Here is an 18763-nt window from a genome sequence, read left to right as displayed (position 1 = left end):
TACAGTTTCAATGCAAATAAATCACAGAATCATAGCATCACAGAATCACCAAGGTTGGAAAAGGTCTCCAAGATCATCTAGTCCAACCATCCACTTCTCAATGTTTTCCCACTAAACCATGTCCCTTGGTACAACATCTAAATATTTCTTGAACGCCTCCAGAAACAGTGACTCAACCACCTCCCTGGGCAGCCAGTTCCAGCGCCTGGCCACTCTTTCAGAGAAGAAATTTCTCTTAATTCCCTCTAGTCCTATCATTGTTACCTGGGAGAAGAGGCTGACCCCCACCATACCAAAATCTCCTTTCAGGTAGTTGTAGAGAGCTATAAGGTCACCCCTGAGTCTTCTCCAGAGTAAACAATCACAGTTCCCTCAGCTGCTCCTCATTAGATCTGTGCTCCAGACCCCTCACCAGCTTCATTGCCTCCCTCTGGACATGCTCCAGGGCCTTGGTGACTTTCTCATAGTGAGGGGTGATATAGGAAGTATTATTTTCAAAGCAACCTATGTAAAATAAGCAATGAAGTCAGACAGCTTGAACTGCAAGTATTTTTTCTTTTCAATCAAGAAATTAGACAACTAAACTCTAGGGATGTGAAACACTTTGGTGCACCCCAGAGCAACAGTTATGCATTAGATTCACAGAAGCATGGAAGCACTGTGTGGAGATAACTGCTACTCTGCTCATACTTCTGAATTCTGGCAATAAGAGCTCTCCTGGCCAAACGGTTACCATCTCTTCACATACGTGATGTATTGCTTGGGCAGCCTTACAGGCATGCTTGTGTCAGTGCAAGGCTTACAGTTTCCACACCACTTGGGATTGCTGTCCTGACACCCCAGCAGAGGGGGATGACAGGAGCAACTGCTGCTCACTCCATACAACATCAGCTAGTTTAACTCAAACTGCTAATTTAAAAGGTTACTGATAACTAGCTAACTTCTCTGCCAGTGGATCTAAAGGAACAATTACCACTGGAAAAGAGATGTTATAAATACCCAGGACCTATAGCATCTTCCACTGGCACAAGCAAATCCAAAAGAGGTCATGTGTCGTAGGTTGTTGTACTCTATCAGAATCCTACTCTGACAGCCTTAAGACTCTTAGAAAGTATGAGCAGCATGGGAAACCAGTGTAAGACAATTTCCAAATTGGAAAAAATTAAATTCTTCCTGCACGCACAGCTTTTCTGGGCAATCTTTGTCAGAAGATGGAAGCAAGCACTCAGAGAGCCAGATTAGGTTCATACCTGACCTGCTTGCTAACCCAGACAAGGCAACACACTACGTGTCAGAAGATGGATCACAGAGCCTGGTGTGAGCAGTGTGACACAGGTTATTGCTGTATTCATAATGAGCACCAAGGTTTCAGATGCACACAGAAGAATTACAAGAAATTAATACGTTCTAGGAAACCATAACATTGCTGCTCTCTCTGCCCTGGCCCAGCCCCACAAACTTCATCCAGCTGTTGCTGGTGAAAGCTGCTGTGAAAGCAGGAGTGCTACACATAGCTGGCTCTGGATGCTGGGAGCCTGCCTGAAACACAGAAATAAACCACAGTTGGGAATGACAGTCAGCAGCAGGCCTTCCTGACCTCCTCTCTCCTTAACCCTGAGATGTTCTCTCTGGCTCTCGCAGAGCACTTCAGGAGCAGCCAGAGATTAATGCTATAGGTGCTGGGTTATTGTTGATGGTTATAGTATTATTATGTTACATGTTATTTTCATACCTAGTGGTATAAAATGTAACCCAATAGATATGTATCCCAATGGATACAACCTCCTGAACTGATTTCATAAAGATAAGGCCCTGCTTACCTCCAAACCCAAATCTCAGCTCCTGTGCTTCAATCACTCTCCCTGCAAATACCTGGCACTCACCTGACCCTTGGGAATCCCATTCATCACATTAAACCTGCAGAATGTCCACTCCCAAAAAAGGAGGGATAAAGTCTGCATCATCAGGCCAGGTGGAGAAGAAGAATGGAATTTTGCCTTTCAGTGGTGGCTATTGTACCAGCCTAATTGGGATATCTTTGACAAGTGCCACCTTCCACGGCCAGAAAGCTTACAGTGTTTTTCCTGTAACTGTACTAAAAATACCCTTCTGTTCTGAGCAGCAGCTAATAACTTGTTAGTTATGTGCTTATTTCTGAGAAGCATTTTCAGCAAAACTTCACCAGGCATATGGCAATTCCAACAGATGCAAAATGATGTCAAAATCAGAAGCTTGTTATTCTTTTTCCAGACTCCTTAGCACACAAACAGCATTCCGTGTACTTCCATATGAAAGTGGCAATAACACCCCTGTTAACTGGGTTTAGTGGACACCTGAAATTTACTACATTGCAATTCCATAATGAACGAAAAATAATTTGCACATTAAGCTACTGGAGATTAAGCCCACACTGTACATTAAGAATTCAGGAATTTCACCACTTTGCTGTTTTGTAGTTATGTGTTCACTTCCTCAGAACAGTCTCTTCCTGTAATCAGAAAGGGTGATGGATGCCTCGAGTGCAGGATGGTGACACTCCTGTGACCACAGCCCCTTAGAAGGGCAGCAGTGACAACAGAGGTGAATCCACCACAGGGTGGGCAGGGATGGGAAGCTGTCCTCTGGAGCCCACACCACATACTGCACAACAGGAGGAGGGCTGCCTGTCAAACGTTATGGAAAGAAAACACTGGGCTCCATCCGTGGATGGAGCAGAGAGCACTGGCACAGCAGGAAAATCAGACAGTGGAATAAATTGAGCCCTTTCAATGTCAGTCAGCAAAAATGTTTTCACCTTGTAGAGAAGCAGCAAAGCCCTGCCAGATGCTCTGCCCATCACAGCTCATGAACTCAGCCTACACAAAGCAAAGAGATATCCCTGCTAACACACTTCAGGAAATGTACCATAACCAGTAGTGGGCTTGTTCATCCTTTTCTTATCAAACATGAGTTGTGGCATTTCATTGCCATAATTCCATTGGGAAAACAGCATTAGCATTTGCACTGACAGTTCTCAACATAACTAATCTATAGCAAGAAATAGCCAGACTGAATCCACCAGAATCTCCACTGCAGACACAAGTAAACTAAACAGGAGACTGACTTCCTCTCCAAAGGGCTACAGATTGGTTAAAAAGCTCATCATGCAGTGTTCTGGGGTTCCTTTGCAGTAAAAGTGTCAAGATACCCTTCTCTTCCACTCCAGTGTTACTTGTTAGAAAGCACTGCAGCAAGAAGCTTCCAACATCAAACAGCAATTTTGATTCCGAAATCACTCTGCTGATGCAGATTTTTATAAGGGAAATCTTATGAGTCATTGTCTTTACTCTTTATAATCCAACTTTATATTCTGGATTTTTGCCTGGGCAGCGTTCAACAAGAAACAGAATCTATTCAAGGTACTTGCACAGTACATATTATGCATAAATACCAAGGGACAGGAGTAGATTATGAAAAACAGAATCCATTATATTTTATTTTAAAAACCATTGTTCAGGGAGCTTACAGAAAATCTAACACTAATTGAAGCTATGAGTTGTAATCCAGTTTCCCATCTGGATGCGTGATGAGGCCAACAATCCTTGTCTTGAAGACAATGCTTGTCTTGAAGCAAAAGCTCATTGAGAGGAAGTAAAGTTGCCCAACACAACCCTCTTACTCAGTGTTTCAAAATCATTACTAAGCTGTCAAAAAACAACAACAAACAAACAAACAAACAAAACCACAAAAAGCAAAACAACAACAAATTCCTATCAAATCAATCACACAAACAGTGAAATGATAGGAATAAGATGCCTTGCATGTCTTGCTACTGCTTGTAAGACCTGAGGAAGAAGGAAGCCTATATATTTCTTTGATACATGTTGTATTTTATTATTCTGTATTTTTTAAAGAAATGCTGGCTTCTATTAGCAGAAGACACTGAGTGGTGAGATAACCCTACAACAATGTCATCTGCTTCCAAAAACTACTCTTTCTAGGCAGTTTTCAGCACAGCTGTTTCAAGCCTGCTTTAGAACTCAGCTCAAGGTAAAACACTGAGGGGAACAGCACATCACCTTCAGCTTGTTCCCTGACTGCATTGGCCAAGAAGGATAACAAAGGCAACTAGTGTTGCAGTTAATTTGCATGTAAAATATTTAACATGTAAGCGCAGAATTAAGAAACAACTATATTACAAAACAAAAACAAACACATACATCAAATGGTTTCTTCTTCGGTGTAGAGCAATGGAAGCCCTGCCACCGACTTCAACAGGAGTGGGCCACACCTTGAATGTCTTCATGTAAACATCCATTAAGGAGAAGCTGCATACTGGAGTAAGGCATTTCTGGTTTATTTCTTGTGCTGTTGTTTTTTTTTTCTCCTGATAAACTGCTTACTTGCAACACATACTATCCGTAAAGGAAGCTTATTATACAAAGAGAATTTTATGAGGTCTGTAACTGTGTGCAGTGCCATAGCCTTATCTGAAAACCAACAGAATTAACTTATGTCAGAATTTATCACACTTTATTATGTAATTTGGCAACTTAAGAGGTGTATAGTAGCTGAAATCTATCAGTCTTCGTCTATAAAATTTGATGAATGATGGCAAAATATTGTTTCAGAGGGTCATAGAATCATAGAATCACCAAGGTTGGAAAAGACCTAAAAGATCATCCAGTCCAACCGTTCACCTATTACCAATAGCTCCCACTAAACCATGTCCCTCAACACAACATCCAGTCGTTCCTTGAACACCCCCAGGGCCGGTGACTCCACCACCATTCCAGTGCCTGACCACCCTTTCTGAGAAGTAATGCTTCCTAATGCCCAGGCTGAATCTTCCCTGCTGCAGCTTGAAACCATTCCCTCTAGTCCTATCACTAATGACACAAGAGAAGAGGCCAATCCATGTTAACATTGTCATGTTAACCCCATACTTTGTGATGGTTGTGCTTCTGTTTTTAATATTGCTTTTATGGCTTACAAAGCATAGAAAAGCTTCTAAGAGAGACACAAATCACTACAAAAAACCAGGAACAAAATGTTGTTATTGTAAATGTATTGTTTTGCACAATTATTTTTATAATTTCAAGCCTCAACAAGGCAGCTATCATATATCATATCAGCTATAATTTCAAGCCTCAACTCAACAAGGCAGCTATCATAGCCAGTTTGTAAAAAGCTCAAATCAGCGTTTATATATCAACCCTAAATAAACCCAAACTAATGAAAACACTTGAGCATTTTAATCTAAATGTGAAGAGACTAAACATGTGAGCCCACAGCAGGTGAAATAAGTATTTTTGAGCACTTGTAACTAATGATGTGCCCTGGCCATAAACCAAACTTACACTGAAACATGAGCAAAGCACAGCCTTGCATTTTGGTTTCTGCAAGGAGAAAACCAAGGAATCCAGGTCAGGAGGTGACCAAGATGGCCAAATGCACTGTGGCCTTTGCAGATCAGTTACCTCTGGTATCCTACAGGTTTACAAATAATTCTCCTTCTGCCTCTTAATACCTTAATACTTCAAGCAAACAACCTTTCTATTTCATTAACTTGCCCCAAATAACAGTGCTTTTTTTTTTTTTTTTTTTTTCTGTAGAAATACAAAGGGTATCATTTACACAGCTCAAACCCACAAAAGAGAAAACCTCTGTTAAGAGTCTGGAAGAAATTCAAGCCCAGCATAATCAGAAACAACTTTCAAATGCCTCAGCGCTGGGGACAAGGCCACCCCTGTTCCAACATTTTCAAGTAAGCTGGTTCAATGTTAGCAGACTTGCTCACAGCAACAATGGCCTTTCTTACCTTCTGCCACATTTTGATGAAGAAGAGCTCCCTAGAAAAGTTGAAGAAAACATTGGTGTCGTAGGCGTCATCTCCAATGTTAGAGATGGAAATGTTAAGAGAGATGTTCCTCACTGCTCCCAGAGCCAGGTAGGCTGTCCTGTCATCAACACTGCAGGCAAAAACAAATTACATCAGTGTAAATCTCGGCAGCTTGCACAATCTTGTCCTTACTTCCTCCTACAGAAGGGTCTCAATACTACTGTGTTCAGTAATTCGGCAACATGCTGTACAGCCTGTGTGTGGTACGGGCAGATATATGGAAAATGAGCAGCTCATGAATGACAGTTCTTACACCGCCTTCTGAGTTAAAGAAAATCCCATGATTGTCATGTAAAACCATTTCACGTGACATTGTTAATATGGTTTTACTAGGAATAAAACAGCTGAAGACCGTAAAGTCATTGGATGGGTGGAAAGCAACAAGTACAAAACATTACGCTCCCATTCAAACACAAATTGTTGTTCCTTTTGTCTTTCAATAGCTTACTCTTACTGAAACATTCTAATAACTTTCTGAATATCTTAGAATTATGGTATGGACAGGGAAAACCAAGGAAAAGAGGGTTAAATAAAATCCTGAAATTAGTGTGAATGGAAAAACGTATGAAAGTTACAGCAACCATCTATTGAATGCGACCAATCTTTCCTTGGATGTTAATGCTGGACTTAACATGATGGAGACATGTTCTACAAATGGAAAATCAAGAGAATGGTTGAATTAAGGTAACAGTCATACATCCTGAATCAGTACAGTACTGTAGTAAGGCATCACAGATCACAAATACGCACGCTTTATTTGTTATACACTTAACTGTGCTAGTCTCCCCAAAAGATGAACTAACAAGAAAGAACACAGGCTGAAGATAAATCACAGGAAAATTCAGGATCAACGCACAGGCTTGTAGGTCTAAGAATTAAAAATATACTAAAGGTTTTTATTAAATATACCAGTTATACATTCAAAAATGAGCAAATATATATATATATATCTCAAACTGACTACAGTGATCATAACTGGAATGTAAAATCATTAATATACACTGGAGAAATTGAGGCAGCATCACAGGGAAACCATCAAGTAGCTGGTCAGAAAAGGGCAGAGCCCTGCAGGCAGCACACACAACTACCCTAGCAGATGCTGTTGCACAACAGCCAGGCATGCTGTAGCAGGCAGCAACCAGAAGTGGCCACGCAGCCTGCATTCACACATCTCCCTTGAAGGATCATAGAATCACAGAATCACCAGGGTTGGAAAAGACCCACAATATCACCCAGTCCAACCATCCACCTGTCACCAACAGTTCTCACTAAAGATCGATCCCTGGATTGACCAAGGATGGTAACACTGGCACACACCACACCTTGGTATATCAGAGATTGTGTGGAAGTGGCAGAGGTGCTGGATGTGAACATGTTTAAGGCAGCTTCCAGCTGTACTCATGGGGTTGCAACTGCAGCATCCACATCAATATGGTGTTTCCAAGATATGGCACTTATAAACCCTTCGCCAGCTGCAGCCCCACCAAAACTCCAACAGCAGAGCAAACTGAGCTGTCTCTCTGCATTTGCAATAAGTTTCCAGACCTTGGTTTCCAAAGGGATAGAATGAAGTAACCAAGGCTCTGGTGTGCAGTAAGTCTAGAGCAAGATGATGGTGCAGACTCAGGCTTTGAAGCTGATGCTTGTGGATTTTGAGTGCAGCTTTTCCACATAATGCAGACAATATTTATAGCATTGGTTTCCTGCACTTCTTTATAATGATCTTCATTTATTATAGCCCAAAACTATAGCTTGCAGTTCAATCAGAGGTTCTTAAGAAGCAAATATAAATCTCCAGGAAACATGCCTGCTTTCTCCTGCTTTCACTAGACTGCAGACACCAATCAATCCTACCTATAATTGGACACTTTGCTTTCTAAACATTTTGGTATATTCTTGCAATCAGCTATCAGTGCAAGTAAACATTTGCAGAAGTGTACACTTCACAAGATCCACTGAAAAACTCTTGTGAGAGATCAAAGTACTTGGAATCATTACTTATTATACACCAAATGAAAGCGACAACTAAATGAGAGTACTTGGAAGCATTTAACCTTTTTGGCCCCTATGCCAGCGTTTAGTGTTGAAAAGCATGCAAATTATGAAGATATGCAAAACGATCAGCTGGGATTAATAATCAAGAGCACATATTTGGAAGCCGATAGATAAAAGCAACCACTTATAACTGTGAATTATTTGCCATGAACTTTATAATCTCACTTCTGGTAGTCCCTTCAAAAACTAAATCAACATCTACCAAACCTGTTAGCAAGATCTGGAAACATCACTTCATTAAGCAGAGGAAAGTTACATGATACTTGTCTTATGCACTTATTACTAAGTGCTCTGCACTCTATATATTAGTGTCCAATAATTACAATTTTTAACATTTGCCGCTACTTCTTTCCCTTCTGAAGTAACTTCATATTTAAGAGAATTATATGCAAAGGAGGAAAGAATCCACTGTGAACTGGTGGCAGCAGAAATTTGAGATTTAACTTAGACACCATCACAGAATATCCCAAGTTGGAAGGGACGCATATGTCCCGTCCTACCTATTGAATAAGAAAAAAAAATGTTGAGAATGAAATCTTGCTTAAAAGTAAACACATAGAAATAATTTTAAGCACCATTATGTTGTGATACTCCTTGCTAAAGCTATAAATCATCCTTTAAAAGTGCATCATAACTAAATGATGATGTTTATAACAACATTTTCCTAAGTAAAAACAGAAAACCCACTTTCTGAGGCCACACTAGTGATTCCCTGTGCGGTAAGTCACATTTCAAGGGTAGACTTACAAGTAACTAAATCCACATACATCTGGAACAAATCATGCTCACTTGCTGTCAGGAAAGGATTAGAATCTCCCTGCTCACAGGGGAGCTCCCAGGCCCCATTCGCTGCTCATAGCACAGCCTATTGCAGCGTGGGAGCAGCTCTGCTGCCAGCTTGGTGCCAGGTAACATTCGTTAATCATGAAATTCATGGGTGTTCTGGTTAACCTGCAGATTAAATACAGGCAACCCTGTTTGCATACATGGACACTGATGCACACAAAATATCATGCTACCCATTATTAGCGTGGAAAGGGAAATAAATCTGACATTCAGAAGTACAACATACGTGCAGCTTTTACACGAGTGAGACTTGCAGGTAATAAAAAAAATCTGAAAATCAGGATCCAACTTTATGCTACACAGATGACAGATTCTACCATGGTTTTAAATCTACTGACTGTGCTACTACCACATCAAACGTGAACAAAAATCTTTAATCACAGAATCACAGAATCACAGAATGACCCGGGTTGGAAGGGACCTCAAGGATCATGTAGTTCCAACCCCCCTGCCTAGCAGGGCCACCAAACATACGTCTTTACTAGATCAGGTTGCCCAGAGCCCCGTCCAACCTGGTCTTGAACACCTCCAAGGACGGGGCATCCACAACCTCCCTGGGCAGCCTGTTCCAGGACCTAACCACTCTCCTAGTAAAGAACTTCCCCCTAACATCCAACCTAAATCTTCCCTCTTTTAACTTAAAACCATTTCCCCTAGTCCTGCTATTATCAGCCCTTTCGAAGAGTTTGCTCCCCTCCTGGGAGTAGGTTCCCTTCAGGTATTGAAAGGCTGCAATGAGGTCACCCCGCAACCTTCTCTTCTCCAGGCTGAACAAACCCAACTCCCTCAGCCTGTCCTCATAGGGGAGGTGCTCCAGCCCCCTGATCATCTTCGTGGCCCTTCTCTGGACCCTTTCCAAAATCTCCATATCTTTTTTGTACTGAGGGCTTCACACCTGGACACAGTACTCCAGATGGGGCCTCACAAGAGCAGAGTAGAGAGGGACAATCACCTCCCTATCCCTGCTGACCACCCCTCTCCTGATGGAGCCCAGGATCCCATTTGCCTTCCGGGCTGCCAGAGCGCACTGCTGGCTCATGTTAAGTTTCTCATCTATTAGGACCCCTAGGTCTTTCTCTGCCGAGCTGCTCTCAAGGACAACTCCCCCTTTAATATCCCCCTTTTTAGTGGGAAAAACAAAATACGAAACAAACAAACAAAAAACATTCAATTTTCAAGATCCAGGATAAAACAATTTCTTTTTAAACTCACTTTAACATTCTTTGTCAGTGCTCAGCCCAAGGCCCTGTGCTACGGCCAGTGAGGGAAGTAAGACCAGCTGGGAAAGACAAACAGAAAAGATGTGCAGTTTTCATTTCCCCACCCTGCAAGATGCTAGTGTTTTTATTAACATGGGTCAAGGGAGACATAATCTGCATTCCAAAAGGTATGCAGGGACATATTTCTCTATTTCCTGTACTTGAGAAAATTCTTTTAAAGAATTTAGAAAAGCATTTAGCACTTCCCCTTAGCCTGAGCAGCTCATTCATAGGTTAAGGAATGTGGTGGGGTTACACTTACCCTGTTGGTCTGGGCCACTGACTTTCCCTGTAATATTATGAGCTTTTTAATTCTTACAGCAAATCTGCATCTGCACAGATGAATCACTGCTATTGCCCAATGGCCAGTGGAAGCCACAGATGGGGGCAGACTGCATGAAGTTAAAGGGCTTGAAGTGACCAAAGGCTAATATGTCACCCCCCCTATCTCCAACAGAGGAAGTTAAACTGATGAAGAAACAGAAGTCTCATCTTTCTTTTCGATCAATAATAGATGTGAGAGAACAACACTGGTTCAAGACAGGTCCAAATATTTAGTGTCACCAATCAGCATCACAGCTGTTTTTTGCATTCACTATGACAATGAGTATATATTTTGTCTCCCTGGCAACTATTTTTTCAATATATGTGTCTCAATCCTGAAAACCTGAAAACCTTTCTCCTTTGGGAGTTTTGTCACAGCCCCAAGGACCAGTTGAACATTGAGCTTTGCAAACACTTCAACCCCAAAAGCCAATGAAAAGCTCAAACCTTCAGCTCATCTAACAACCCCACAAAGCAGGGCCAAACCACGTAAAACAATCCCACAGGGAGGAAGTGCTGTTGGATTTTACACTACCTGTTTACACTGTCTCACTATCACCTGTGCATTCAATTTTCTGCAAAGCTCAAACCAATCTAGGCAAGAAGTCAGATACACGCTCTGTATGCTGTGGTTTATTTGGTGTTATATGAACTATTGCCTTCCCGCTCTTGCAAAGAAGCCTCAGCTACCACATGCTGCAGGAGACCTCACATAGCTGATTCCTGCAGTCTAGATGAGATGCATGGAGTCAGCTACGGTAAGGTAGTTCTGGGCCCAGCAGACTGTTTCATTAATGACCATTTCTGCTTCAAGAGTTGAAAATTCTGTTTTCCAGTGCAGATAGTCCAAGATAATGGGAAAAACCTAATAGAGGAGTTGAAGAGAGGTCCACCCACACAGGGTTTGCATTGGCGGAGCATGGCTTGGTACTAAAACAGCACCAATACTGCTCTTGGGGAAGAGGAAATAATACAGGTCCATGTTTCCCCATAGGAAAGTATCAAACACAAGGCACTTACTGCAGCAAGTCCAGAACTGAGGAGGAGGAACTGTTTGCACTGATACCTCTGCGGGATACTGCTCCTCCCTCCAGCTCCTAGGTCTCATACATATTGCAATTCAAGGATATGACAAAGAATGTTATCTTTTCCACCTTTTCTACACCTTAATGTAAATAAATAAATAAACAGATAAATTTAAGCAGTAAACAACAGTAAAAAAAAAACAAAAACCCTAGGGAGGCATTTTTTTCTCATTACAGAATTGAAACATAGTGCCTTACAGTTACAACTAGTTATCATATTTTGAAGGCTTCTTTGGAAATTCTGTTCCTCAAATGTAATTCATCCACATGAATCCCCCACTAAGTACACAACAGATACAACTACCAGCCACCACTGTCTTCAAATTTAAGTAGAAAGTACATAGCAGGGCACAACATCCACATAAAAACACTCCTTATCACTCTGCAGAAATCCGTTGCCTCTCTTTTTCATTATCAGTAATTTCAATTGTACCCAGATGTTCAAAACCCATTATAAACAGAACTTAAGAGACAATGGGGAAGGAGCCAACTCAGTTTTCTCAGTGTTTACGCTAGCAAGTAGCTTTCAGTTTGAGTGAAGCTACCCTGGTTTATGAAACTGTCACATGAAAGCAACATCAGGCACAACATCTCCAGAACTTCTAATCTAATCTTTCACCCTTGAAGAAATGCATACACACCAACATCTTTTGTAACAACAAGCTGTGTCTGGGAAACCAGTGACACTATGCTCCTGAGACAGCTGTCCCTGTATGTGTGAGCATACGTGTCCTAAGGTGGGAACTCAAACAAAAGCTAGTGATTAGTGACAGAAACAAACATAGAAGATAAATGGTACAAGGCACGTAGTTAGAAGTTACACACATTAGCCTGATGTGGAAAAAAAAAAGCAACAAAAAAACCCAAAAAATCAACAAACCCAAACTTTATCTATTTTTCCTGTTTGTTAAAGTAATTGAAGAGCAATGTTGAATCACAGGATGTCTGGGATTGGAAGGGACCCTGAAAGATCATCTTGTCCAACCCTGCTGCTGGAGAAGGAACACCAAAGATTAGGTCACACAGGAATGCATCCAGGCAGGTTTTGAATGCCTCCAAGGAAGTAGACCCCACAGCCTCTCTGGGCAGCCTATTCCAGAACAGAAGTATTAATAGAAATAGAAGATTGATATTCAGAAGCCATAGAAAGGAAGTGAAATTTGAGAACGACTTAAGCAGCACTTTGCAAAATGCTGTTTCTAGGAATTACAAAATTAAAGTCATCACACAAACCACATTTTCATCCCAGAACTCGTGCCTTCAAAAACTGACTTATTAAGATCTGATGAGACAGTTTTGATTACTTGCCTCATTCCTGGAATGCTGGGCTTCAATATGCAATTTTAAAAGCATGGTCAGCTGAGCATTGACAAGGGAGAAAAAGACCAGTGCCCCTTCCATCAGTTACCTTCAGAGGTCGATGAAAGGCAGCTAATTAGAGATGGAAATTCAGAAGCAGCACAGGTTTGTTATTTTAGGAAATTTGTGTTGCAGCAGCAGGTGTTATATGTCAAGAGTAAGTTACATCTCATCCTCATACATGATAACCAGCATGAATCCACACCATCACACTTCTTTTATTTTTAAGCCAACAGCTCAAGCAGAACCAGCAAGAGGATTCACCTGATGATCTGGAACAAAATTCAGCTTTAACAGATTTTGTAGTTGCAGGATATGCTACAGAAAAATGCTACAGGGCCTGGAGCATCTCCCCTATGAGGAGAGACTTAGGGAACTGGGTCTGTTTAGCCTTGAGAAAACAAGGCTGAGAGGGGACTTGATCCAGGTTTATAAATACCTGAAGTGTGGGAGCCATAGTGGCGAGGCTGGTCTCTTTTCAGTAGTGCGTGGGGACAGGACTAGGGGCAATGGGCTGAAACTCCAGCATAGGAAGTTCCGCACGAATGTGCGCAAGAACTTCTTTACGGTGAGGGTGACGGAGCACTGGAACAGGCTGCCCAGGGAGGTGGTAGAGTCTCCTTCTCTGGAGATATTCAAGACCCGCCTGGACGCCTACCTGTGCGACGTGGTGTAGGGAGCCTGCTTTGGCAGGGGGGTTGGACTCGATGATCTCTAGAGGTCCCTTCCAACCCCTACAATTCTGTGATTCTGTGAAAAGTTAACATTGGTAGCTTTCCAATAAATGTGTGTGCATGAATGCAGGTAACTATTGGTCAAGAAATATTCTGTAAATCCAAAACAACAATGCATCTGCTTTCATTGTGGTCTATAGCATATCACGGCCATCCCCCTCTGGAGGTAGCTCATATAAGATAGAATTGCTAGATGTTAAGTTTTTGTTTTGTTAGCTTTATACTCCGGTTGTTGGAGCAAGAAAAAAATACAATCTGAACCATCTTAGAACTCAAGTGATTCTTAACAAGCAAACAAAAAACAACACACAGCAGCATTTAAGGAGCTATATGACTGGTTTGTATGGTATCCCTGACTGGCAATCAGTATCTTGCTACTAAAAAAAAAAAAAATTAGGGATCTGTATTAGCTGTGAACTACTCCAGTTCATTACCACTCATCATTTAATGGCTCTATTACCAATCACATAGGTTCAGAAAGGGACTGCCCAGAGCTTTCAAACTGGCCTTATTTATTAATTCTGGGAGAGATTTATGAAGCTCTGCATGTAACCAGCTAAACGGAAACCAAAAATCCATTCCTTCATCCCCTTTCATCCTCAACAGGGAAACATTCACTTGTTCCTGAAATGGTGCTCCCTATACAACTTGTACTACATCCTGATTAATTGCAGGCTCTTCTAGGTTCCCTTTCAGGAAACTGCAAATCAGATGCTGGAAGTGCTTGCTACAACAAAGTTTTCCATGTGTCTTGCAAATGCAGCATTCAGTTCATAGCAACTGTCTGTTGTTAAATGATAAAAGTTGAAGTAAATTAGAATCTAGACCTCTTTTTCCTGGATTCATCAAATAGACTTGTTTTCAACTGGAATTACAAACATACTAATTTACACTAACATGCCAATCCTAGAATCACAAAATAATTAAGATTGGAAAAGACCACTAGAATCATCTGGTACAACCATCAACCCAACACCACCGTGCCCACTAACCATGACCCTCATGCTACATCTACACACTTCTTGAAAACCACCAGGGAGAGCAACTGAACCATATCCCTGGGCAGTCTCCACCAATACTTCACCATTTTTTCTGAGAAGAAATTTTTTCTGATATCCAACTTGAATCTCCCTAGACTCAGCCCTGGCATTTGCTCACAGTGGCCCCTGTGGTTTACTAGGTGATTCCTAGTGAAAAGTCTCCTGAATGCTGGGCAATGGGATTGAGCATCACAGCTGAGGGAGAATATCTGAAGCTTCCTTCATTCTCAATGGGCCACAGAATAAAATATCATTAAGCACCCATGAAATGTTGCATCCGAATTTTCACACCCTGGTGGCACTGTGGTGGGTGAAGCACAGTGTGTCATGATGATGTTGTTTTCATGGAAGCACAGAATTTCAGGGGTTGGAAGAGATCTCAAGAGATTATTGAGTCCATTCCCCCTGCTAAAGCAGGTACCCTACATCAGGTCACACAGGTAGATGTTTTGGCGCCTGTATCTACCTTTTAATATAATGATATAAGCATTTTCATAGCATCCTTTACAGTGCACCAAATTACTCTGAGATAGTACTAATTACACTATATGAAATCACTTAAAATCGAAGAGTGAAACATGATTTTTTGAGAAAACAGAAAGCAACCTATTCACAACCACTCTTCCAATGTTTTTCCATTCCTTCTCCCTGTTTCGGCACTTTAAAATATCTGGAGTTGGGTCAGTAATCAGGCAAGACCGAGTAACCTGTGGGTAGCACGTGACTGCAGTGAGATTGGTTAAAGCTCAGTATCTGCATCCCAGAAGTTGGGAATATCCATGCTAGTACACAGCCTTATGCACACGTGGCCTGGACTGAATGCTCATGAGCACTTTTCCCAGCACAAGGTATGCTAAATTTGCTCATTTTCCTTTTGTTGTTCTTCATAAGGCAGAGAATTAACTCCATCTGACTAGCTCTACTATTTAGAGTAGCTTGTCTAGGGTAAATAGATTGTCAAAAATATTATTGAAAGTGTTTGTCCAATGAAAAATAAGTGAAAACAAATTAATCTGCTATGAATGAAGAGGAAGGGAAAAACAGATATTATCAGAATGTGTAATTAAGCTCCAAATGCAAGGATATTGTTTTTCCTCATCACAACTGTTTTGTTAAGATGCACTTCAGAGGCACAAAACCACAAGGGGCAGGCCATGAAATGTGATGCATCTCTGGAAACAAATCCCAGTGTGTGATCAAAGGAAGATAAGTGCTGAGGCATGAGTCTGGTCAAATTTATGAAACAACTTTGCTTCCCACATTAAATCACAGGCTTGCAGCTTTTCTCCATGGCTTTACAAAGCCTATGACCTGTGAAAACCTCTAAGGAAAATAAAAAGATCTTTGAAACCCTACTATATTCACAAGATACACTTGAGCAGCTTTAATCTTTCTGATCAGAATTTGATGTTGCTGCTCCTTCCCTCAGAAGGCAGACTATCTGCATTGTTACTGCACTCAGCTACGGTCTATGCTGTTACATCTTGTGCTGGAGAAAAGCAAATTGGATAAAGCTGTCATAACATATGCCTTTCACAAGATTCCTTCAGTTCAGGATCTGCAATAATCTGACAAATCAATATGAAATTGCTGAGATTCATTCTTTAAATCTAGGTGCTTAGAGTCTGATCATGAGTCTAGTGAACCATATGGAGGACCTCTGATTTTAATAGGTTCACGAAAATATCTGTTATTGTGTCCACACATAGTATTTACAAAACAACCATATGCCTGTGTCAGTTGCATATCTAGTTACTTATATGAAATTATTCTATATTCACTAATACAAATCATGCTTATGCTTATAAACTTTGGAGTTGTTCCAAAGCTCAGTAAGCTGACATGGTAGTGATCACAGAACCACAGAATGGTTTGGGGAGTAAGAGACCCCAAGGATCATCAAGTTTTAACCCCCCTGCCACAGTCAGGGCCACCAACCTCCAGATCTGGTACTAGACCAGGCTGCCCAGGGCCACTCTCACCACTCACTCTGTGAAGAACTTCCCCGACATCCAATCTAAACTTTCGCTCCTTGAATTTAAAATCATTCCCCCTTGTTCTATCACTATTTACCTGAATAAAAAGTTGACTCCCCTCATTTTCATAATACTTTCAGATACTGGAAGGCTTCAATGATGTCTTCTCTCAGCCTTCTTTTCTCCAGGCTGAAGAAGCCCAGCTCCCTCAGTCTGCCTTCATAGAAGAGGTGCTCCAACCCTCTGATCATCCACATGGCACTCCTCTGAACCATTTCCAACCGCTCCACATCTTTCCTATACTGGGGGCCTCAGACCTGGAGGTAGTACTCCAGATGGGGCCACACAAGGGCAGAGGAGAGAGGGACAATCACCTCCCTGTTCCTGTTGGCCATCCCTCTTCTGATGAAGCCAAGGATACCACCAGCCTTCCAAGCTGCAAGAGCATACTGCTGGCTCATATGCAGTTTTTCATTTGTTAGGACCCTTAGGTCCTTCTCTATAGGGCTACCCTCCAGGAGTTCTCCTCCCAGTCTGTATACGTATCTGGGATTACTCCAAACCAAGTGCAAAACCTTGGAATTTGCTATGTTGAACCACATTAGGTTCAACAGGCTCACCTTTTGAGTTTGCTGAGATCCCCCTGGGCAGCATTCCTTCCTACTAACATGTCAACCACACCACTCAGACTGGCATAATCAGCAAACTTGCTGAGGGTGTACTTAGGCTTGTCACCAGTGTCACTGATGAAGATGTTGCAGAGCACTGGTCTCAACACAGACCCCTGACAGACACCTCTCATCACCAGCCTCCACCTGGATGTAGAGCCATTCAACACAACCCTCTGTCTACGGCGCCAACAAATTCCTTATCCACTGAATAGTCCACTCCTCAAATCCGTATCTCTCCAATTTAGACATAAGGATGTGATGGGGGAACACAACAAAGGCCTTGCCCAAGTCCAGGTAGATGACATTGGTCACCTTCCTTTTGTCCACCAGCCCCATCACCCCATCATTGAAGGCCACCAGACTGGTTAGGCATGACCTTCCCTTGGTGAAGCCATGCTGGCTGTCTTGGATCACCAGCTCATCCCTCATGTGCCTTAACATGTCTTCTAGGAGGATCTGTTCCATGATCTTCCCAGGCACAGGGGTGAGGGTCACTTGCCTATAGTTCCCCAGGTCCTCCTTCCTACCTTTCTTGTAAATGCAAGTGATGTTTCCTTCTTTCCAGTCCCTGGGGACTTTGTCTGAGAGCCACGACTTTTCAAGTATGATGGAGAGCGGCTCAGCAGCCACCTCAGCCAGCTCCTTTAGGACCCTGGGATGCATGTCATCCAGCTCTGCAAATGTGTATACATTCAGCCTCATGAAGTAGTCTCAGACTTGAATTGCCCTTACAGTGGGGGGGATGTACTCCCCCAGTTCCTACCCAGAGGCACAGGGATACAAGCTTCAGAGACATGAAAAATATATGAATCCTGGCTGCCAGTGAATACAGAGGCAAAAAACTCATTTATTACCCCAACCTTCTCCGTAACTGTCATAGTCAGTTCTCGTTTCTCCTTTACCAAAGGCGGTACGCTCTCTTTGGCCTGCCTCTTCTGGACAATGTAACTATGGAATCCCTTCTTGTTTTTTTTAACATACCTCACCAAATTCAGTTCCTTCTGCACCTTGGCTTTCCTAATCCCCTCTCTGCAAGTCCAGACAGCATCCTATATTCTCCCCAGGTGACACACCCTTGTTTCCTGACAGGGACAGTGACATCTAATGACAGGACAAGGTGCAACGAGGTACAAGCTGGAACATAGGACATTCCACATAAACACTAGAAAATCTTCTTCACAGTGAGAGTAAAAGAACACTGGAACAGGCTGCCCAGAGATGCTGTGGGGTCTCCTACTCCAGAGACATTCAAAACCTGCCTGGATGCATTCCTGTGTGACAAATCTTGGTGCTCCTGCTGTAGTAGTGGGATTGAAGTAGATGATCTTTCAAGGTCCCTTCCAATCCCTCTGTGATTCTGTGATTCCACAGATGGTACAATCTCTTCCTTTCCCCTCAGTCTGACCAGCAGATCCTTGCCAAGTCATGCTGGTTTCCTGCCTCCCCTGCCCACTTTCTTATTCTTAGGAACAGAGAGCTCTTGCGCTCCCAGAAAGGCATCCTTGAAGAGCAGCCATCTTTCTTCCACTCCTT

At 42.2% G+C, this 18763-nt stretch overlaps 1 protein-coding gene across 1 annotated transcript in view; it reads right to left on the bottom strand.

The window, feature by feature from the left end:
* Positions 1-18763, bottom strand: part of ITGA9 (integrin subunit alpha 9) — a 222037-nt gene that overhangs the window by 76906 nt on the left and 126368 nt on the right. The window contains exon 18 of the mRNA XM_072329513.1: positions 5801-5951. Within this exon, the coding sequence (XP_072185614.1) occupies positions 5801-5951 (151 nt within the window). The remainder of the gene's footprint in view (positions 1-5800; positions 5952-18763) is intronic.

This window comes from Excalfactoria chinensis, chromosome 2 (assembly GCF_039878825.1).
Source record: "Excalfactoria chinensis isolate bCotChi1 chromosome 2, bCotChi1.hap2, whole genome shotgun sequence".
Classification (NCBI taxonomy): domain Eukaryota; kingdom Metazoa; phylum Chordata; class Aves; order Galliformes; family Phasianidae; genus Excalfactoria; species Excalfactoria chinensis.
This window is presented reverse-complemented; position numbering and strand designations above follow the sequence as displayed.